The 24345-nt window shown below is 44.2% G+C and overlaps 1 protein-coding gene across 2 annotated transcripts; it reads right to left on the bottom strand.

Moving 5' to 3' along the window:
• Positions 1-3752: 3752 nt before the first annotated feature.
• On the bottom strand, positions 3753-24315 carry Zswim9 (zinc finger SWIM-type containing 9). Of its 2 annotated transcripts, none has more exons than XM_055607390.1 (4): positions 24228-24315; positions 22770-23053; positions 14881-15193; positions 3753-7047 (listed from the first exon to the last, which is right to left on the bottom strand). In XM_055607390.1, exons 1-4 carry the CDS (start codon positions 24312-24314, stop codon positions 5074-5076), a joined length of 2658 nt encoding a protein of 885 aa, XP_055463365.1. In that variant the 5' UTR covers position 24315; the 3' UTR covers positions 3753-5073. The 2 variants fall into 2 exon arrangements, with proteins under 2 accessions (XP_055463365.1, XP_055463366.1); XM_055607391.1 differs by lacking the exon at positions 24228-24315 and adding an exon at positions 24047-24070.
• Between the last annotated feature and the right edge of the window lie 30 nt (positions 24316-24345).

Below are 24345 nucleotides of genomic sequence, written 5' to 3'. Positions count from 1 at the left end.
CACACACACACACACACACACACACACACACACACACACACACACACGAAAGAATCCACTGTCCTCATATCTTCAAATAGAAGAGAACACCACCAGAATCAAGGAAAAGGAGGACTGAAATGTCTGAAAATCATTCCAGAGTCCTAGTTTGCAGAGGACCCATGACCACATGCAGGACCCAAATGAATGAATGTTGTAAGTGGATCAGTTCAGGCACAGATCCACTGTGCCTGATTTGGGCACAGTGAATGTTGGCAGGAGTGGATGAAAGGGCCAGCAATGGGAAAGGGTAATTAAAGATACAAAAGAAAATACTGGCAAGGTAATTGGGACTCTGCAAGCAAACAGAAATGCTGCAAATGATAAAGCCAATCAATCAAATCAAATCAAAAGCACAGCTGAATGTGTCAACAGCAGATGAGTCCAAGCAGGGGAGGAATTTCCAGGCTGGAGGACAACATCAAGAATACCATACACCAGGAGGTGTATGTAAAGAAAGGAATGAGTGTGTCCAGATCTGTGGAGTCAACTCAACCAGCCCAACATGGTGTAAGAGCTTGGTGAGTTAAAGTCTACAGGCACTACTGAGTTAACCAACAAAACCAGAACCAATGCTTCCCAAACTTACAGAAGAGATGATCATCCAAACAAACCCTGAATAGACATGACTAGAGAGGAGCCACACAAAGACATATCATAGATATATAAAAAATGTGAAGCCCAGAACCAGTCTTAGGTGTTATAAGGAGAGATTGCCAACCCGTGTACCCAGACAGCCACATGAGAATAACATCAGCTCCCAAGCCAGCAACCCCAAAAGCCAGGAGAACACAGAACCATAGATTCCTACCTGTGAAAGTAAGCAGCTTTTCAGCCACAGTTGTGCCCAGCACAGATCTCTCCCATTTGATTGAGGTCTAAGTACAAATCAACAAAAGCACAGAGCAAGGGAGTCCACAAATCTAAGTTGGCAGCTCAGAACTTACTGTAACATTCTTGCCAGAACTGGAAAGAGTACATGTTTTTGAGAGGGATGACTGGCAGCTGGGCGTGGTGGTGCATGCCTGTAGTCCCAGCACTCAGGGAGGCAAAGGCAAGCAGATCTTTGTGAGTTTGAAGCCAGCCTGGTCTACAAAGTGAGTCTAGGATAGCCAAGGCTACACAGAGAAACCTTGTATCTAAACAAACAAACAAACAAACAAACAAACAAACAAACAAACAGGGATGATTGGAGAAAGGAGAGTTTGAAAGTTGTCAGTACTTGGTAAAGGATACCCCGCTGCACTGCCCAGGACAGAGGAAACAGTATCAGGTTTAAATGTAGACAGCAGTTGGGAAATGCAAATACTTGTGAGAAGATGAGATCCTGGGATCTATGTTAGCACATCCAGGAGTTTTTTGGACATAGAAAAGGTTCTAGAGCATAGCTTCCCATCAAGGACACCAGAACTGTACGAAGTTGTGAGTGTGGAATGCTCTCATGAAGGGAGTGCATCCTTGGCTGGAACATGTGCTAAGATAGAGAAGGGAAAGAAAATGGTAAAAACTTGAATGAAGGTAAAGAGATGTAGAGAAAATAAGATTGGGGAAATATTATATTTGATAGGAAACCTGAAACAAAATATCTGATAAGATCATAGTCTGCAGAAGGAGGCTGGGAAAGGGGGACATTGACAGGGTCATCATACCTCCCTCTCAGTCTCAGGTCTGGGTGTCTTGGCATCTTCACTGGAGGTGACTCCATCCCACAGACACATGTTGGAAAGGCTTCCTAAACACACTCACAACTAAGTTGCACACACATAATGCAGCATGTTTCCTCCCCATGGGCATGGCCCACATTGTGCCTGAGGCATCAATGGCCTTATTTTAGTGCAACATTTTGGAGCACCCAGAGGAGCAGTATATCAGGCTTCCACCCTTAAAATGAGTCTCCTGGTGAACTTATTAAGCTAACAAGGCCAGGTGCCTTTGAGGACACACATTTCCCCAAGATGAGCTACACCAGAGAGTCAATTCTGGGATCTGAACGGTCATTAAAAGTTAGTTCTTCTGCAGTGGCAGACATCACCACAGCCACTCAAACAGCCTGGGCACTGAACAGGACTCCAGGGAACACACTCTCTGGTTCATCGGAGGCAATTGTGCCTCTTGCTTCTACAGTGTGCTTTTAATTTCTTCATCTTCCATAGAGGATGTGATGCTAGTCTGTGCTTTTTGGTTTGGGCCACTGTACAGGAATTAGTCATAGTGGGAACACACTTTGGTTTCCTATGGAATCTTATTTTTAAATTCCTTGCTATGATAATAAGATAAATAATATTTCTATAATTAAATATGTTAAATATTCCTAATCAACACATTCTGCAAATATAATAGAACAAGAAAAGATATACAGCCCACATTTCAAATAACTCAGAATACCTCAAACGCATACTTACACGGTCAGTGTAGCCCTTCCTTTCCTTCTGGCCTAACCATTGAGGACATGTCATATAACTTTTACTTTTAGATTTAATGCTTGTGAAGTATACAATTCAGAGTTCATGGTTTTTTATTTTAAGTGGAAAGAATAATTTTATTTAAATTCCTTAAATGTTCCATCATTTTTTATTTTATGCCTATGGGTATTTTGCCTGCATCTACGCCTGTGCAACACATGCCTGCAACGCCTGCAGGGAACAGGGAAGGGTGTCCTATTCCCTAACTAGAGTCCCTGCAAGCAGCTGCATCTGTGCTGGCAATCCAACCCTCTGGAAGAGCGAGGGATTGTAAGGACTGAGCCAGCTCTTCAGGGCAGTATTTTACAGATTCTTAAGGGACGTAAGATTTATCTTGGAAAAATGTGATTTTGCAGTTGTAGAAACATATTTTAAAATGTTTTGTTTATTCTTTGAGAATTTCATATGATTTATTTTGATCATATTCATTCTCCTTTTCCACTTCCTCACAGATCCTGTCCCACCTCTCCAACCACATAACATAGTGAACTGTCTCTCGAGCTCCCTCTCTTCTCTATCTCTCTACCTATCTATGTGTCTGTCTATCTATCTATTTATCTATTCCGCATTCTTGCTCTCTCTTTATCTATCTCATTAAAAAGGTGATCAAGGGCCTGGAGAAATGGTTCAGTGGTTAGGAACACTGATGGCTCTTCCAGGGAACCAGGGTTTTCAGAACCCACCTAGCAGCCCATAGATGTCTGTAACTCCAAGATCTGACACCCTCACAGCCATACATGCAGGCTAAACAACAATGCACATTAAATAAAAATTAATAAAAAATTTAAAAGGTTATCAAAAGTCAGGTATGGTGGCTCATGCCTTTAATTCCAATACTCAGAAGCTAGAGGCAGGCCGATCTTCCTGAGTTTGAGGTCACTCTCATAATAGCAAGTTCCAGGACAGCCAGAGCTACAGAGAGAAACCCTTTCATTAAAAGAAAAAGAAGAAAGAAACAAAAAGGAAGGAAGGAAGGAAGAAAGAAAGAAAGAAAGAAAGATGGAAGCAAAGAAAGTACTTAAAGGCTCAGCCTCAGAAAGACTGGGGCTACACTGAGATCTCGTATCTTATGCTATCCTAGTGTGGTTACTGGCCAGCTAATAAAGACTTTCTACTGGCTTAAACCTGTGTCTGAGTGGATACCCACAGCACTGAGTACTCCAATGGGACAAAAGGGTGCTGGGCCATTTCATTTTTCCTCTGGATCTGCGTCCCCCACACTTTCCCAGAAGCCATGAACTCACACTGGAGACCAAAATAATGCTGTTTATTCCAATCTCAAAACACAGTTGTTGTTGTTGTTCTGTGTATGTGTGTGAAGGTGAGAGAACAACTTTTGGGAGCCTGGGGATTGAATTCATATCACCAGGTTTGCAAGGCAATCATTTTAAAATTTTAACCTGCTGAGCCATCTCTTTGACATTAAAAGGTCTTCAGATCCCATTTTTCTGCTCCTCCTCAGTGTAGGTTTCATTCCACACTTGTCTAAGGTAGTTCGTGGGTGAGCAGGCCTAGAATCATCTCATTTTGGAATATCTTAGGAGTAAGACAATCTTTCCTAGGAGTCCTGCCTCCATTTGAGAAAACTCCATTGGCCAGAATTTGGCCAAAAGTTCATTTTCAAATTATTGAGAAGACTTTGGCATGGTTAGATGTCTGGAAATTGCCATGATTGTGAGGTGGTTCAGAAGGATGAGCCATCAGTTTTCCTAGTAATATACTGTGAGTCTTCCATTCATCTGGCCCTAGAAGTTCACTGACAAAAAGAATAAAGGGGTGCTGGGCCATTTCATTTTTCCTCTGGATCTGTGTCCCCCACACTCCCCCAGAAGCCATGAACTTACACTGGAGACCAAAATAATGCTGTTTATTCCAATCTCCAAGCACAGTTGTTCAGTTACTTCCCTTCGCTCTGAGGCAGTAGTTAGCTTGTTCCACCAGAGAGCCATCTCCCCTGAGAAATGGCCAACTCCCCAAGTCATACTATCATCTTCTTCTCTTCGTTTTGCCATCTCCTTAAAATTTTGTCTCTTCCCCTTAACCACCCTCTTCTGTGCTTCACTTCTGCAGTCCTGTTTCTTGCCCTCCCTTCTATCTTTTCTCCCTTTCTCCTTTAGAGGTCTCCTTCTACCTTTTCTTCTTCAGTTTTGCTCATTCTCCCATTTCAGCCTTGTAGTCCCTAAGGTTCTCAGTCTTTACTCCTGTTAGTGCCCCCATAGCTTAGCTTCTTTCTGTGACCTCCACTGTGCCTCTCCCTGCCCCATCTCTGTCCCTTTCTTGTCTTCTGTTTTGGCTGACCCTATCTACACCTCTCCTCATTCATTCCTTTCTTCCTCAGAGCAATGTGCTCTGGCCATTAGCACTTCCCATAGGTGTGATTCCAGGATCTCAGAGATCACGGCCAGCATTCCCTAGGGTGTAGAGGAAGAGGGCCAAGAGGAGGTCATTAGATGTCTCAGGAGGTGATTAGAAGGGCTGGGGTGGCCCACTGGGCATGAGCCCTATTATCTTTGGGATCAAAGAATATGTTCCTGCCCTTCATTCGGAGGGTATCAGGCAGGGATACACAGGGTCAGGGTTCCTGAGATCTCCCCCAGCAATCTCTGAGCAGGTCCATGTGGAACAAGGCTGCCCCTGTGAGGAGACGAGCAGCAAAGAGGTGTCTGCAAGGTAGGCGTCTGGCAGCATGGATCGAGCAGCTGCAGTGAGTCAGGGCCCCATCCAGGAAGAAGTCTGAGGCGCCATCCTTAAGGGCAAAGCCAGCTCCAGTCCAGTGGAAACCACGGGTCCCATGCTGCCTAGCAAAGGCCAGCTCCTCTGCCACTAGGTCTCCCAGCTCTGGCCCACAGGCTGCTCGGAAATTGGCTAGTGCCTCACAGTCTACTCCTTCATCTCTACAGGGGCAGCAAAGCCTCTTTGGTTCCCCTAGGCCTTCTTCACCTCCTCTCTGTACTGTTTGCTCTGTGGCCAGTGACTCAGCTCTGGTCACAGCCCATTCTGGATTGCCCTCCGGCACAGTCCGCACAGGGGTGATGCATGGTACACCATTCCCCACCCCTGAAAGCCTCTCACCAGGATCTCCAATCTCCATCTGCTCTCCTCCATTTTTGGACCCCACAGGTTGGGGTCCCCCTTTGTCTCCATTCACTACGCCTGTAGCTCTTGTATCCTCCAAATGAACAACAACGATGTCCTCCAGGCCCCGTCTCCTTTTGACTCGAACTCTCCCACTTCTCTCCTCAGCAACCTCTGGCCTTTTCTGCCCCTCGCCTCCCCACTGGAGTGCTCTCTGATCTCCTTTTTCAGGGAACAATTCTAACGGCTTCTCCATATGAACCTCCCTCCACTTTCTAATGTCTAGCCCCTTCTCCATTTCAAACTGAGGCCCTTTCCAGTCTCGAGGTTTTAGTGCACGTGCCTTCTTCTCCTGCTGTAATTGGACGTCCCTCCAGGGGTTTCCTTCAAGACTCTTGGCCTTCTCAGACTCAATCTGGGTGCCTCCCTGATCTATGGGCCCTAGCACCCTAACTCTTCCATCCTCCATCAGGGTTCCCCTCCAGTCTCTGACCTCTGGTCCTCTCAAGTGCTCTTTTTCCAGCTGGGTTCCTGTTCCTTCAGGCCCCCTCACCTTCTGATTCTCCAACCAAACTCCTTGCCCATCTCTCAGATGCAATCCTCTCCCGTTCTCACTCTCCTGACCAGCCCTTCCCCAGTTGCGGGTCTCTGCACACCTCACCTTCTCTTTTTCCATCCTATTCTTGGGCTCACTCTCCAACAACACTCTGTCACCATTAACACCCTCAGAGGCTGCCTCTCCAGTCGCATCAGCCCACTGCATGGCCACTAGGTCGCGAAGGCACTGAGCCACACTGTGTGAGGGGCTGAGGCGGCGCAGGAGTCGCCTGCGATGACCCCGAACTAGAGCACAGGCATCCAGGTCACGGGTTGCTTCATAGGCCCGGAAACGAACCCACATGTCGTGGCGGGGTGCCCAGTTGTGTTCAAAGTATCTGATGAAGGCAGTTGGAGCCTGTGAGCGCAGCTCAGCCAGAGCCTCGCTGTATGCTGCATAGGATTTTGAATCTGCTAGGCGGCAGAGGAGTGGCCACAGGTCTGGATCCTCCTGGCTGGCACCGCCCAACTCCTGTGCCTTACTGAAGAGTGTTTCCAGACCCTGAGCGCGACAGATCTGCACACGTGCACAAGGTAACAGCTGGCGAACTGCGCGCAGCTGCCCGGCCACCTCGGGCCCAGCTGTGAGGCAGCGTACCCGGCCTTTGACGTCGGGAGCGCTTTGCAGCAGGGAGACCAGCATGAACCGCAGCAGGCTCGGCGTGCCGGGGCGCGCCACGCAACAGGCAGCCTGGCGCGCGCGTCCAGCACTGTCTACACACAGCACTGCCATTAAGTCTAGCGCGCCCTGCAGCCCAGGCAGTCGGTCCACCAACAGGATGCGCGGAAAACGCCTCAGCAGCGCCCTGGTGCGCGATGTCAGAAGGAACACCGTCTCCACCATCGCTTGGTCTTCCACGAACACCAGCTTCACCTGCAGGCATGGGCAGGGAGGCAAAGAAAGAGGTCAGGGGACACCGTGTGTGAGTACGCGTGCACGTGCATGACCTTCCCTGTTCCCAGGATACAAGCTTGGTCCTCTGCAGAAATGAAAATCCATTCATTCATAGATTTGCATAGAATCTTTTGATTGGCAAGAGGCATATAAGACAATAAAAATCAGATGTTCTTGTAACCTAGTTGCTCTCTGGGGTTTGCGACCAGGACACCCTGATCCAATGTCACAATATTGGGACTTGGTGACATTGTTAGCCCCTGTGATACTTTTGAGTCCTGTTTGCTGCTGCTGGAAGCAGAATGTTATTAGTCCTTCCTGCACCAAGCAGCAGTCTACACCAGGGCCTTGGACCACTGCTGACAGCAGGAACTGCAACAGACAAACAGCCACCTGCACAATCCTGCCCCCCTCCCCCTGCCCCAATCCCTTTCTACCTCCCCGTGCCTGTTGGAGCTGAGACTCTGAACTTGCTTAGACAAGCCTCCCATGGAGTCCCCGCTGCATTAGTTTGAGGGCCATTGATAAGCAGCAGATTGTGGAGGCAGATTAGATGATCTTGATTTGAGCCTCCCTGACCCACCTCATGGCTTGATTTTACCTCTCTGCCTCAGTTTCTTCTTCTAGGAACTGACTGTTCATTCCTCCCAGCCCTGAGAGAGGGAGCAGCAGTAAAAAAAACAAAGCTTTCTAGACCAGACTGCCCAGCCTGAGGTCCTGCACTCACTTCTTTCTGGCTGAGTGTTTTTTGGCAGCTTGCTTCACCTCCATCTCATCTATAAAAATGTCCACAGTAAGTCTTGGGACTAGAGGGATGGAATGCATTAATGAGTTTTGTACATTGCTTGGTGCAAGCAATATCCCCATTATTAAGAAGTGATAAGTACTCTAAGAGTCCAAGTTCACAATGACCATATTGATTATTTGCTCAAGGACTCCCATCTCACCCCCAAGACTAGGTTCCATGTAGCCTAGGTTGGTCTCAAACTATGTAGCCAAGGATAACCTTGAACTTCTGATCTTTCTGTGTCTACCTTCTAAGATGCGGGATTGCAGGCCTGTGCCATTACTCTTGGTTTATATTTAGGTGCTGGGCATGGAACCAGGGAGCCACTCAAGCAAACACTCTACCAACTGAGCTACATTACCAGCCCCAGATCTCTTTACATTCTGGGCCAGTGGCTGGGGAATCCTTCAGCCAGTTTCCATAAGAAATAACCTGCATTGGTGAAAACAGGATTTGAATCCAATTTAATCAGAGACCTCTCCAAAGCCATTCTTTCATAATTCAACCTCATTCTGCAAGACTATTTTAAAAACAGTGGATAATGTTCAGCCTTCACAAAATCTACTAAAAAAAGTATGGACAGACTTGAATAGCTGGCTCAGTCAAAATAAGGACCTGACTCAAATCCACAGCACCCACATAAAAAACAAAACAAAACAAAAAGAAAACAGAAAACTGGGCACAGCTGTTTGATTGTAACCCCAGCATTGGGAACCAAAGACAGGCAGATCCTGGGAGCTTGGAGACAGCCAGACTAAATGAAAACAGCAATTTTCACTTCAGCATGAGATCCTGTCTCAAGGCAATAACATAGTGATAGAGGAAGACAGGTGATCTGCTCTAGCTTCTGTATGGACGCGTGTACCCTTATGCTCAGGTACATGCAACACACACAACCAAACCTATTATTTATTTAGTAATAATAGTAAATAATAAATGTTATTTATTAGCAAATAGGCTTGATAGAGTCCAAAAGAGAAATATATTGCTTTCTTAGCCATAAAGCCATATACTTAGTACCCCAAAGGGTACTGAGATTCAATATATTTTAGGAAAAAAAAACATGTAATAAATTTATCATTGACTCAGTTGACTACAATGTTTTCCGACATTACTTTTTATTATTTTATATGTATGTTTTTTGTCTGTATCACATATGTCTGTATATCACGTGTGTGGCTGGTGCCCTTGGAGGCCAGAAGAGAATGTTGGATCCCCTGAAATTAGAGTTAAAGTTGTGAGCCTCCAGGTGGGTGCTGGAAATTTAACTGGGTTCTCTGGAAGAGCAGCTAGTGCTCTTAACCACTGGTTCATCCCTCCAGCCTCCATTATTTTACACTGAATTTACTTAAAAGATATTCAACCCACACCTGCTGTATCCAGTAGCATAGCCACATGGAGCTGTTTACAATACAATTTAAGCTGTGTCATTTTTTTTTAAATAAACAGTTAATTGTGAATATAACATGCTTTCTGTGTTCTATGACTCTTAGTGAGTCACTGAAAGCCAGAGTGGCCAAAAAGTCTCCAACCAGACTAGAGGAGTGACTTGCCCAAGTCTTGGGGCTAGCAAGTGGTAGTTCTAGAAGAAAGGCTCAGGCCTTTAGGAGTGGTGGGGCAGAGTTGGAAGAGATGTGTAGGTGGCAGTGGGTGTGCTGACATTTGATGAAGGTGGGACTATATATTGTACACTAGTTTAGTTTTCTTCCAAATATTTTTGGGACAAGCATGATATGCAGTGCACTGCTTTAGGCATGAAAGAGTATAAACAAGGTGCACTGTAGAGGGTATATGTGGGACAGGCAGAAAACCAAAGATAAATACATGTTAAGTTGATGCTTCTCAGTGAATGAAGTGCTGAGGAACATTAGTCATGCACAAAGCAGCTTCTCTACCAGGCATTCCTCCAAACCCTTTAATAATCCCACAAGGCATATACTGTAATTACTCCCTCCCTCTTTCAGAGGAGGAAGCAGAGACACAGAGAGGCCAGTTGCTTGCCTGCAGTCATCTAGATAGTAACTGGCAGAGTAAGGCTTTGAGTCTATGTGGCTTGGGCATAAGGCCAGACTCACAGGCTCTGGCTTTGTGCACAGTGGTGCATCTTCAGAGATGGAAAAGCTCAAGAAACAGCACTCACCACTGCCACTCATGCCTTCCTATATGCAAGTACACCCTTTCCCTTTCACATGATCAGATATTACTCTCCACTTTGTCCTGAAGGGGAAAATGAGGGAGTTACAACAATTTCTTTTTTTGTGTGTGTATGTGGTTTTTTTTTTTAAGATTTATTATGTACACAGTGTTCTGCCTGCATATATGTCTGCATATGTGCCAGAAGAGGACACCAGATCTCACTATAGATGTTTGTGAGCCATCATGTGGTTGCTGGGAATTGAACTCAGGACCTCTAGAAGAACAGCCAGTGCTCTAAAGCTCTGAGCCATCTCTCCAGCCCAACAATTTCTACATATACAGGGCCTCTTGCTTTCTGTATTCTTTCTCTTTCTGTCTCTATCTCACTGTTGTGGAACACTGTCATCTAGGCATGACATGACATTTACCTCTTTACATTTTACCAGCTGTACACAAACACACACTCTATCTGTTGAGACCCACATAAGATTGGGCCCATGATGGTGCTGAGTGGCTCATGAGGAATAGCCCTTCCTCAAAGATGTGTAGGCTTTTACCGGTTACTAGGAGAGAGACATTTTCTTCAGTTGTGTAGCTCCTTGTAAATTGCTTCTGTAATCCTAAATAAACTCACGGGTTTACTAAGCTAGAGTTGGGTGGAACTGCATCTTGGGTATGTTGTTGGTGTCCTATCTGAGGAGAATAAGCATTTGTTTATCTCCTGAGGAAAAGTTCACACATTCTCTGATACACATATTTAATCCTCACCTCATGATCCTGTAAGTAGTGTCTGTTATTATTACCTCCATTTACAAATGAACAACTGAGGCTTCAAGAAACTAAGTTACCTGTTCATAACGTGTTCACTATGCCACAGCCAATAAACAACACAGCCACAATGTATGGGAAGAGTCTAGGACATATTAATTGCAACAAAACAAGTTGCCAGCTTTGACTCTATCCACAGCGCCAACCCCCTCCACCAAGATGGCTGATGTGGTAGAAACACTGGCAAAATCTGGGGAAAGTCTTCATGACATGGCCCCTGTCTTTGTCCTTTGCCAAAATGTGCTAGTTATTTCTCCAATCACTATGACCAAATACCTGTTAAGAAACAACTGAAGGGAGAAAGAGTTTATTTTGGCTTACAGTTTGAGAAGCTACAGTCCTTCACAGCAGGGGTGAGGGGATTGTGAAGTGGTTGGTAACCTGTGACTGCAGCCAGGAAGCAGAGCTCTGACAGCAAGTTGGGCTAGGCTATAAAGTCTCAAGACTGTTCCTCAGTGCTGCACTTCCTCTAGCAATGCTTCACCTTGTAAAGACTATACAATGTTCCAAAATTGTGTTACAACTTGAGACCACATGTTCAAGCACATGAGCCTAAAAGGAACATTTCACACTTAAACCATGACAGGTGACTGCAGCTTTCTCCATCCTGGGCACTTAGTATTTTGTTCTTTATGTGCTTTGCACGTGGGTAGCATCATGACTTTCTTTCTTTCAATGAAATATAAAGAAAAGGGTCAGGTACTGAGATTTCCAAAAACAATCTCTGCTATGCTTTACAGTATCAGCAGTGTCCTGCAATGGTGTGTGTGTTAAAGGCTCATGCTCATGTGGTACTCCTTGGAGCCTTATGGGCAGTATTTAGTTCATTGGGGGTATGCAGCTCTGACCCCCACCTGTCCTTGCAGCTTTTCTGCTTCCCTCCTTGCCAGGGCCTTGAGCAGCTTGCTCTGCTATGTTCTTCCCACATGATGTACCACTATGTCAGAGGCCCAAAGCAATGAGGCTGCTGGTTCTTGACCCAAATCCCTTAAACTGTGAACTAAAAGAGCCTCTTTACTTTGTAAGTTTATGGCCTTGGACATTTCAGGATAGTGATGTAAAGCCAAAGCATTCTTACTTAGAAAACTGGTGCAAAGTGAAAGGAATATAAGAATGCTGTGTATCTAGTCTTGGGATGACAATAAAGAACTCCTTTTTAGATTACTGAAGTGTTTATAATATAGAACTCTTTTGAGAGTAATGATATGCTTTATGATATAGAACTCTTTCAAAAGAACTTACAAGTGAAAGAAACTGGGTGAGACTATGCAAGGGGATGGACTGAGCACCTCACTCTCTTCTCAACGTCTAAAGACAGGGAAGAGAGAGAAGATGACAGTTGGAAAACTTACCTTAGAAACTGGAAAGCAGGTGAGGAAACTGATCATCATCCCACCCACAAAAACTATGAACCCTAAGTGGGCTGATGGGGAGTACTAGAACCCAAAAGCAGAGTCCTATCAGGACCAGCCAATACAGGATTTTTTCATAAGACCAGATGAGGGCTGTTGGAAACCCTGTGATTCTCTTCTCCCCTCAGGCTATCACTTTTCCAAGTGACTGGAGGTTTATTCTGTAAACAGGGTAAGTGGAAAAATTGCTGGCCTTGGGGACAGCAGGCCCACCTAAGGATGAAGGAGGGAGATTCCAAGCTCCATGCAGGGTTGGCATGCATCATGCTGACTGCCAGCTCCAGTCTCTTCCCCACATAGCTGATAGACTCTGGCAGCCTAGCCTTCACCCCCAATCAGTAGGTAGGAAGACTTTTCTTAGGGGACCTGACCAAGCCCCAGAGAAAGAAGGAAAGATGTTGACATTTGGCATTCTTCAGCATGCAAGGTAAGACAAACCATTTGTGTGCTAGGCATGGTGGCCTACTACTGTACTCCCAGAACTCAGGAGGTAGAGGCTAAATGATCAAGAGTTCAAGGTCATCCTTAGGTAGACAGCCAGTTCCAGGCCAGCCTGAGCTACAATGGACCCTTGCCTCAACCAACCAAGCAACCAAGCAACCAAGCAACCAACCAACCAACCAACCAACCAATCAACCAACCAACCAATCAACCAACCAACCAAAACAAAAAAGATGCAAATGATGTGTAGAATAGACAATATTGTTGAGTGGTAGGTGCGTGTGTGCAGGTTGGGGAGGATTATGATTAATGGAGTTTTAATCAGCCAAAAAAGAACAATATTGGGTCATTTGTCATTTACAGGGACAAAGATGGGCCTTGAGAACATATTAAACAAGTCAGACTGAAATAGAATTTTCCTCTCATAGGTACAATAAAAAATACACAGAATGAAAGTCAAGGAGGGTTATTAGGAAAGAGGATATGGAGTATAACATGAGGAGGAGGAGAGAGGATGATGTGAGTGGTGACTAAGGTCCAAATACATAGTACACTTGAGTGGAAATCTTGTGAACTTATAGCTTTGTGCAGTGGATATGTTCTAATATCTATATATTCTAAATATATCTATATATTCTAAATATATCTATCTATCTCTCTCTCTCTCTCTCTCTCTCTATATATATATATATATATATATATAGAATATATATATTTAGAATATGCAAACTTACCTGGACATGTACATCTCTGTGCTACCTGATACAAAAGCTGCACGTGAAGAGGTCTGTTTAAATTTAATTACTTAAAAACTCCAGCTTTGGGTTTGGGAAATGGCACAGTTGGTAAATTGCCTGCCACTCAGGTATAGGGACCTACGCTTAGATGTTTAGAACCCACATAGAGCCAGGTAAATCCCTGAAGTTCATTGGCCAGATTGCTAGCCTAGTCAAATTAATGACTAGGTTTAGTGAGAGTCTGTCTCAAAAATTAGAGGGCATGGGCAGTGAGGTGGCTCAGCAGGTAAGAGCACTCACAGCCAAGACTGAGGACCAAGGTTCCATTCCTGGGATCTATATGGTAGAAGGAAAGAACTGACTCCTATAAATTGTTCTCTGATCTCTGAATGTAAGCTGTGGCATGGGTACACTTGCATACACACTCTCCAAAAATAAATATATTTAAAAACCATTAACCTCATGTATACGTACCCCCACCACAACCAAAGAACAACAATAAAAAAACAAACAAACAAACAAATCAAAGCTAACCAAACAGTCAAAGAGCCAACCAACAAAAATTCCAGCTCCTTAATCATATTAGAGTCAGTTTCAATGATCAAGAACATATGAGGCCAACAGCTACTATACGGGATAGCAGAAATAAAATTACTTAGTACAGAAAGTTGGGGTTGGAGATGAAGTTCAGAGGTAGAATGTTTGCCCAGAATCCAGTGAAGGGTTCCTAGCATGGCTCAGTGGGAGAATACTTGACTAGACTCCCCTAGTGATGGGTGGGGAATAAGGCTCAGTGGGAGAGCATTTGTCTAGCATGTGGTAGGCCTCAAGTTCTAGCCCTAGGAGTGTAAAAATAAACAACAGACAGTAACACATTACAATCTCTTTGCACACCCTCAGTTTCTACTGCTTTACAATAGGTTGCACTCCATCTCATTATATAGCACAGCTGCCTGGGTAGAGAGTTCAGGGGCATATCCTGGATCCATTCATTAAACAATTGAGTATATATTTTTCATTTGTATAGTCTAAGTTGAAAAAAATTAGATTTTATCTTCCCTTGATTGGGTCCTCTTCTTCCTAGTACTCAAATGATAACCTATGTGGGCAATTTTGTTTTTGCCGCTAGAACTTCTACAAAGCAGCCAACAGCCACATATGCTTAATTTAATGTTCAGCCCATTAAAATGGACTCAGATCCGTATGGTACCGGTTGCATTTCAAGTGCTAATCATCCATGCATGTCTCCAATATAATGCAATGCAGAATAAAAGAGTTTGCACAAAGCAGAAAATTGCTGCTGGACGGTTCACAGCAGAAAATGTTCTGCTGTTGCACCTTAAGCACCCTAGCAGTTGTTTACTGAATAAACTGATGAGTGAATGATGTGTGGTGAGAGAAAGAATGAATGACCAACGAAATCCGACAATGTAGGTCTTCCAGCCCAATGCTGCCTCTTGTGAGACCTTACCTTGGCCTCCGGATCTGTGCGGAAGAGCCCCTCGAGCACTTGCAGGGCATCCAGGACCCCATGGTCTGGGCCCTTGCAGTGGGACAGCAGGCGGCGCACATCAGCAGGGGCTACAAACTGCTTGGAGATCTGGTTGGTGATGCGGACCGGCAGGCAGGCATTGGACAGTAAGTGACCCGGGCGGAAATGGTAAGCGAATTCACGTGGGCAGGCAGGGTGGGAGTGGGTCAGCTGGCACTCAGACACCACGAGTCGATCCCGCAAAGGGCTCAGCTTGACAGTTATGAAGGCCGGGCAGCTGGGCTGAGGAGGCCTGCAGGGGGAACCATTAGCACCTCTGTCACAACCCTTGGTGCAGCCTTAGTTCTCTCAGTTTGTCCAACCCTACCCCATAACCCCCATTAAATTTCAAGGTTAGAGTGGAGAGGCTTAAGAATATACCAGCTGGGTGAATTTGTACACGTTTCTGTTTCATTTTTTCTGTAAAGTAAAAGGCAAGTGATAAAGCTTTTCCTCATATGAACCTTGAAAGGATGATAAAGAACTGGTATGCTTAAAACCCTCAAAAGACTGAAACAGCACCTACAATAAAGTAAGCACTACACACTGGTAAAGTCTTCATCTATACCCCCAGATCTGTTCAAAATAACCTCATACCTTGTTATATTACTGCCAGAAATTTTTTGCAATAAAATATTTTAGAGGCTAGAGAGATGGCTCAGAGGGTAAAGACACTTGCCACCAAGCCTGATGACCTAAGTTGGATCCTTGGAACCCACATGTTGGAAGAAGAAAACGGACTCCTGTAAATTGTTCTTTGACTGCTACACATGTAATAAGTAAATAATGTAATAAAATCCTATAAAAACACTTCAGATTGTCTTGTATCTCCTTTTGGTTTCACAAAACCATATCCAGACGAGACCTTAATGAATTCTCCCTTCCCTTTGTCCTCAGAGGCAACCACAACTTGTAATTATGTATTTTGCCTTGCCATGTTTTCAAAGCCACAAGCAATAGATGGCATTTTTCTGCTTCCAAGCTTTGTATACTCTGGCTAGAGGTAGGAAGGTCACCTGAGTCCAGGAAATCCAGACTAGACTGGTCAACACAGCCAGCCCCCTTCTTAAATAAACCAACAAAAGAAAAAAAATCTTCAAGAATAGACTGACAAGAAATGTCAGTCAAGACATATGTCAAGTTATGTAGTTCCTGACACTGATAAAAGACACTTTGAAGAGCCAGGGTGGTACCAGCCCTATACCTTACAATCCTAATCAACATGACTGCCTGCATGTGGTCACCAAGAGACACTGATTGGTATGTATACAACAGGACTATATATACCAGCCAGAATCTGACACCCAGACAAACAGCCACACACTAAGAAAACTTTGATATACTCTTTAAAAAAAAAAAGTAACACCAAACAACATTAAGAACCAACTAATCATTACCATCTCCAATATGGATGTACCTCAACAAGGCCAGGAATAGAAGAGCAACTCATCTTGGGGTTCCCATATACATTGTATTTAATGGCAGACTAAGTTCACCTCTACTGTTAGACTAGACAGCAATGGGTTTTGAGTGGTTAATCCTAGGAGAGAGGATGTGTGGAACTGGTTGAGCTTTTTTTTTTCTTTCCCTTTAAATACAAGGTTTCTCTGTGTAGCCTTGTCTGTCTTAGAACTTGTTATGTACACTAGGCTGGCCTTAGACTCACAGGAGCTCTAGGCTTTTTTACACATGACTTTGGGCAAAGTCATCATGTTGAACATTCATAGTGTGTATAGTTTCCTATATGTGTGTTATACTCTGGGGAAGTAGTTTAGTGGGAAAATTGATAGTCCCTCACAACTGTCTACATCCTAGTCATCAAAACTATGTGTCACCAACTGTTGTTTAAGGGACTTTTCAGATGTAATTAAATTAAGTATTTTTGAGATGAGACATTTCTGGATTATAGTGGCCAAGAGGGGCCAAAAGATCACCAGGATCTTTACAAGGGAGAGGAGAAAGTGAAAGACCCAGAAAAGGAACCAAAGCACTTGTGTGGGATACAGAAGCTAAAAGGTTAGAGAATAGTTGTCCTTGCATCTCCAGGGGTATCAGAAAGTCAAGGTCACCCTCAGCTACATAGTAAGTTCAAACTTACTCATAGTAAGTTCAAACACAAACTTCTATATGAGACCTTGTCTAAAAAAAAAAAAAAAAGAGTGTAAGTCACCATTCTTGTGGTAGTTGGTTACAAAATAGAGGACAAAGCCGGGCAGTGGTGGTGTACACCTTTATTCCCAGCACTCAGGAAGTAGAGGCACGTGGATCTTTGTGAGTTCCAGCACAGTCAAGGCTACACAGAGAAACCCTGTCTCAAAAAAAAAAAAAAGCCAAAACTAAACCAAACCAAAATAGAAGAGAAATACAATGGACACTCTCTGTGCTTCTTTTGAAGATTGTTAGATTTTCCCAGGCTTTCACTTGCTAACTATTGCTCCATGATATAACCCTGCAGTCATTAGCCTCAGCAGATACTCTGATACCTCTCTGTGTGAGTGAGATTGGAACAGTGGTTCTCAAACTGCAGAGGACAGCCTGTTGCATGAAATCAATTTCAGGAGTTATAGTCAGTATTGTAATGAATTAATGAGAATAGGAAATACAAATCAATAACTGGGTTTGATCCCAGTATCTTAAAAACAAAACAAAACAAAACAAAACAAAACAAAACAAAACAAAACAGTATTTTCATAATATTTAAACTGACAGCCTCCTGAAAGAGGGTTCAGCAGTATTTCTCTATGGAGTAGTATGATACTTCTGCAGGTTTTACCTATAGAATGGTTGGCAAACATTTTCTGCTAAGGGTCAGATAGAAGATATACTGCAAACAGATACATGAAAATATATGCAAATGCTTGCAAATGAACAGTGTGGCTGTGTTTCATTAAAATTTTTATAAAAATGAGTTTCCGATTGGATGGAGCCCAAAAGCTTCTTAGCTTGGGGGCCCTTATAACATAAAGATTCTGTTATGTAGTTAGGAAGTTATGGTTCCTTGGTAGTCTAGTAAATGTAAGTAGTGAATGCCCCCTAAATGGTCTTTCATTGTCTCCAAATCACTCCTGAGATAGCTGATTGTCTTTAGGATCAACAGCATAATGAAAAACTTTCATGAGACACCTCTTTCTTTTTTCCTACATGTACTCTCAAAAACCCGAAAGATTAAAAAGGGAAAAAAAAGGAACTAAATAATTTGACTTTGACTTTCTCCCTTATTTAAAATAATAATATGAAGTTAGAAATGTAATACATTTTGGTATTTGAGACAGAATCATGCTGTGTAACTCAGGCTGCCCTTGAACTAACAATCTCCCTGCCTCAGTGCTGGAATCAGAAAATTCCTATAAAAAAAAAAAAACATATAGGGCCCACAATGGTATTAGCTGAAAGCAACATGCAGCTATATTTGATCTACCAAAAATGGCACATTCCCAAGATTGCACCCAGTCTATTTTCTAGGGTGAGTTTATAGTCATTTGCTAGAGTCTGGTCTGGTCACTTTGAGACTGGGTGGTTTCTGCCTTTATGTCAGATCTTCATTCAGGGGATGCCACCATATCAGTGAAGCACCCATCTTGCCAGAAAACACATATCCATTGTGGGGTCTCACATGACAAAATGACTCAATGTGCCATTTTTAGCAAAACGGGTGGGTAATACCAGCAACCTTGAGTGCAAACTCCATGTGGATAGGAATTACCCATTTTACCCTGGTCACTTACAGCTGTACATAGCCCTTAAAGCCCAGCAAATATTTACCGTGTTTTTCCCCACACTCATCAGTTCTACTGCAGATGCCCCAAATAAGAATCAAAGTTACTTAGAACCTCTACCCCCAAATCATCTATATTGTGTTATGTACACACTTTCCTTGTCATGTTCCCCAGCAGTACAACAGAGTTAAACACATGCATGCAGGCTATTATAAATCATGTAGTGGTACTTCAATTTCACAGGAAGATATACATGGGTTACATGAAAATGCTACAATTTGAGCATCTGTGGACTCTGGTATTCTAGAATCAATGCACAGATACCAAAGACAACTGTATATACCAAGTGAATCATTGAATCCCACCTAACCACCTGGCAACACATTCAGTGACCATTCTCATCTCATCAAAACCACCTACCACCATACCCTGAACTGTCATGTTTTCAAAGTGTCTCTGGACTATTCACTTTTTTCCCATCTTTACAGCCACCAGCATTCTTTCCTCTGTCATGAAACATCTTTTGCCTTTTTTCTTTTCTTTTTTTTTTTTTTAAACATTCTCTTGACTTACTCTTCCTTCAGACCATACCACCAGCAACACCTCCTTTACGAAGTCCTTTCAGATGAACACCAGGCTAGGATAGATTCCAAGACATACCAGGGTGACAGTGTGAAGGATGCACCCCACTACATCTTAAGACACATAGACTGGGACTCTGTTGCCTGCTCCTCAATCACCTTCCCCCGGTGGGGTGCCTTGCCAGGAACGGTGGAAAAAAAAGCAGCCAGTCCTGATGAGACTTGATAGGCTGAGGTCAGTTGGTAGGGGAGGAAGGGTATAAGGTGAAAAAGGGAAGGAGGGTGGGACCAGGATAAGATTAGGGAGTGGGCTACAATTGGAATGTAAAGTGAATAAATTAAAAAAAGACATACGCTGCACAAATGAAGTATACAAAACAACTTTCTTGACTGGACTAATGGGTTGATCCCCAGAACCAAGAGACCACCAGGGTACTGGAACAATTGACTCCTACACTGACAATTTATTATTGAAATACAGGTGGGTGGGGCAAGATAGGATAGAAATTAGAAGCATGAGCTTTGCAATCAAGACTGTGGGATCCAAGTCTTAGTTTTCCCACAGCACTGTGTGTATGGGTCCTTGTGCCTTGGTTTTCTGATCTGGAAACTGGGCCTGACATATTGCCATTCTTCCAGGCTTGATGAAAGGTGTTCAGTGGTTAGAGAGAGGGTGACTAAATATTTAACAAATGGTGGTTGTTATTCCCAAACATTTTTCTCTTCCAAAAGGATGCAGTTTTCACCTGTTTAGTGTTCCCCTCATATTTATTAAATTAAAAAAAAAGTGTCAGGCCATATGTGGGGCTCAGAGGATAACTTCTGGAAGCCATTTCTTTTCTTCTACCATCTGGATCCCTGGGATTAAATTCAGGTGGTCAGGTTGGTGGCAGGCTCCTTTACTCACTGAGCCATCTCACTGGCCTGACATAATCTTGCAGATTTTATGGACTGTTTTTGAAGGCTGAGGTATGTTGGGAAGGGTTAAGGAATACTATCCTACAGAGAAATATATTAGGAGAAACAACACTGGTGCTGGAAAGCTGGAGGTATATAGAGGGTAACATAAGGTCACCGAATCTCTGGAAAGTGGGTTACTAAAATAATCCCCAGGTACATACTCCTTGTCCTTTCAACCGTCCTTTAGGCCAGGCCCACATGGGTGAGACTTTCCTAAATCAGCACTGACTGCTCACAGCCTTTTGGAACTCCTTGGTATCCCAAGGATGAAGCCCTAATCCCTGGACCCAGCCCTGACAGGTCCCAACTTTTACACTATCCCTGCTGCAGACTTCAACCCATGGCCTGTCCCTGGACTGTGTCACCAGAGAAGCCCTGCTTTAAGCAACTGAGTAGGGCAAGTGCAAGAGCTCAGAAATGATGAGTTCAAGTCACAGCCCCCAAACTAGCTAATCCCCCACCGCAGAGCTCTCCACTTAGAAACCAATGTTTCTGTTCAGTGGGTCATCAGGCTCAAATTCAGGACCATGTTCTCTCTCTACAGCCATGCAACACCTGTCCAATGGCTTTTCCTGGCATTTGTAGACTACCTGGGACAGTAACTACAGATAGTAAACACCATGTGTTAAACACCTGAATAAGGATATAAATAACACTTTCTAAGGACTGGTTTTTTTTAATAATCTCTTCTAAGAAACCTTCTAGAACCACCCCTAAGATTTCAAATATAAGATGGCTCAGTGGGTAAAGGTGCTTGTCAAGCCAAGCCTAAGGGCCCGAATTGGATCCCTCGTACCCATTTGGAAGAAGAGAACTGACTCCCTCAAGTTGTACTCAGACCTCCAAGCCTAGATTGTGGCATGGTCCCCATTTCCTACAAAGTAAATACATGTTAAAAAAAAAAGATTTGAAGTAGAGTGGATGGACCACTTTCCTTTTCTCCACCTTTCATCTCTACCCTCAACTTGATTCTCACTACAATATGTGGCTATCTACAATTTCTCTCTTCTTTCCATTCCTCCAGTCTTTGTCTCCTTGGTTAGATTCTGAGTGGTTCAGATAATCAACTCTGGTCTCTAAACATGCAGTATTCACATAAAAGGTACTCAGTAAATGGCTGTTAAATGTTGAATTGGCTCCTCCTAGCAAAGGTAAATTCTGGATTAAATCTGCCCCTTTTGCAAGTGCTCACTCTAGACAGTTGTGAGAAGACATGTTTGACGCTACTCTGAATTCCAGTTCTAGAATAAGGAACAATCGAGAGCATAGCTCCACAGCAAATGTTGAAATACCTCAGGTAGGAACAGCTGTGGAGTGCTTACTCCATGTGGGATGCCCTTCCAAACAATTAACAGGTATTAATTCATTTATTCAAAACCTATTACATAGACATTTCTGTGTTCCTTGTTTTCCAAATGATTAAACTGAGGCCCAGGAAGGTGAAGTTATTTCTTCCATGACTATAATCAGAGGTAGACACCAGGCCCAAGTTTATAGCCCCACTTTGGTAACAACTATCACTTAACTGGCTGCCCTGGATGTCAGGCATGGGGTAAATCCCTTCTTACGCATGCACATATAGTCACACAATGGTCCTAAGAAGCAGGTATACATGTGACAGCCCCATTTCAGGGATGTGAAAAATGAGGTTTGGAGGTGTGAAACTCACTGCCCAATGGTATCCCACTCCAGTAAACAGTAGAGCTGTAGCCTGGAAGTCCAAATACAGAGCCTGTATTCTGAAGCACTCTGCTCTTATCCATGGCTTCAAACTAATGTTCTCTCTCTCACATACACAGGTATCAGACAGGCAGGATAAAACAAGCATAACTCTGAGTATGATTCAATAAAGAGAAGTAGAATAGGGGACAAACAGGAACTGAAAGGCTTGTTTCAGCAGCTGACCATTTACTATACAGAAGCATGGTTTTGTTTTGTCCTATAATCAAGGAAGACTGAAGACTTATCAGTGAGAGCTCCCCTAGCCCTAAGTGACTCTTTTTGACTATCAACCACCCCTTCGGTGGCACTACCCATTTGCCAGGAACTACCTGCAAGCTTATTCTTTTAACATCAATCTTCCTGGCTAGTCAGAAAGTTATAGATAGGCATATTTTAGTCTAAATATGCTAGACTAATAGCTCTATTTGTTTTTTACACTGAAGAGATAGCTTTTTATGGCTTTCCTCACAGTTCAGCCTTCAAGGCTGCTTTTCATAGGTGTGCAAAACCTGGCTCTCTTAACTACCCTGGCTAGCTCTAGTATTTGTGGAACCAATTCTTCTATTTCTTTTTACCTTGTTTCATTGTGTCCCTCACTCTCTCTGATGTTCACTAGTAGACCCTGTATATCAAGCCTGGGTTGTTTTGTAGTTAGTATATTTATTTCCTGGTTTGGTTTCTCTCTGTCTCAGTAAGCGTCCTTCCTTGAATCTGTCCCAACTAGCCTCTCTGTACTTGACAGAGTCAGTGGGCTTCTCTCCCTGGTATTGAATCTATGGATAGGAAGCTCTCTGTCTAGATCACTCCTTGTTCCCCTCCCCCTGCAGGGTCACAGCTCAGGCTCACGCACCACACTGTGGACTGGTTGGGCATGCGCACATCCTTGCACACCAGCAGCACATAGCTGTACTTGAGCACGTGGATAAGCCTGTAGAGTGGGGGCGTGTTGGCCCAGGGGCTGCGTGCCACATGTGTGGAGCTCTTCACCGAGAAGACCACCAGCCGCTGCTGGCACCACTTGTCAAAGAAGTGGCTGAACTCAGCCCAAGAGAAGAAGGTTCGATCCAACAATTCCTGTTCTTCCTTCTGCACTGCTGTACCTGGTGGGGGTTCTGTCAGCTCCATCCTGGGGCCCTGAATGAAAGTGGGGGAGAAGAGTTGGACATTATACCAATCTCTACCCATTTTCCCTATTTATAGACTGTCTTATCAGCTACTGATGCCTCAGATAGATCTCTGGGCTAAAAAGTGGTTTGTTTATTTTCTAGACAGGACTCTCATCCCATTTTTGTGGTCCACCTGTTGCTTTCCTAGGTTCAGTTGACCCTTAATCAATTTTAATTCTAGTCCTAGCTGACTTAGATGTGACCTCTATGTACAAGTAGAATCACTTTGTCCAAATATTTTGTCTTTAGCTTAGCTGTGGACATATCCGTAGACGTATTCCTAGCTTCTAGCTAAGATTTCTCCTTCCAATGTGTCTTCTACCCCTGGTGATAACTTCTAGTGGCCACATTTATCTAGAATTCCCTTTTCCCACGAGTCTAACCTGTATCTACCCTCTCATCCCAGGCATATTCTTCATACACCTTCGCTTCCCTCTCCCTAGATATGTCAGATGTGCAACTGTTGCCCCTGTGTTACACTGCCTGGAATTGCTACATTGACCTGTGGCTTCTGCTTCCCAGAGATGCTCTTATCGCCATGGGTTCTCTTCATGTCCAGTTACGGATTCTTTGCCTGCAGGCATCCCTACAGGCACTTGTGGCAAATTCAACTCAGAAATGTCAGCAATCATCTTTGGTTCATACTCCTCCTAAGACTTACTCTCCTCCTGGGCCAAGTTGTATAGCCCTCTTTCCAGCAATAGCTACAATTCTCAACGTGTGTCTTCGTTCTGGGCTTGTCATCAGATGTGCTTCTTCACCCCTAATGCTTGGCCCTCCCCAACCCCCAAGTCCCGCTGAGCCTTCTCTCTCTTGCGAACCCCTTTCTATCCAGTTCCCATCTCTCCACACCCTCCCAGCCCGTCTCTCCGCTGCCCTTCCAGGCCTGACCAACCCACACAGCGGTGCTACTCCACTCCCTAAGCTGTGCACCCTTCCCTCCCCCTCCCCCTCAACTTACCTACCCAACCCTAAGCGGCGTCCACCTCCCACAATGCCCCGCGCCCAAGCCCGGTCCGGCCCTTGCTCCCGGGATGCCCCGCGCGCTATCCCGCCTTTCTTCCTGCAATGCCTAGCAAGGTGGCTTTTCACCAACCCTTCTCTACTCCCCGTCTGTCATCCTTACGACCTAGCAGCCTCACCGGCTCATCCACAGGCTGGACAGGCTTGGGGCCGCATCCCAGCATGCTGTGCGTGACAGCGCCCCTCCCCTCCTCACTCTGTCCCATTTCCAAGGGGCCTCACGCTTTGAGGACTACA

This window comes from Psammomys obesus, unplaced genomic scaffold (genome assembly GCF_907164565.1).
Source record: "Psammomys obesus unplaced genomic scaffold, mPsaObe1.curated_primary_1811, whole genome shotgun sequence".
In the NCBI taxonomy this organism is placed as follows: Eukaryota; Metazoa; Chordata; class Mammalia; order Rodentia; family Muridae; genus Psammomys; species Psammomys obesus.
This window is presented reverse-complemented; position numbering and strand designations above follow the sequence as displayed.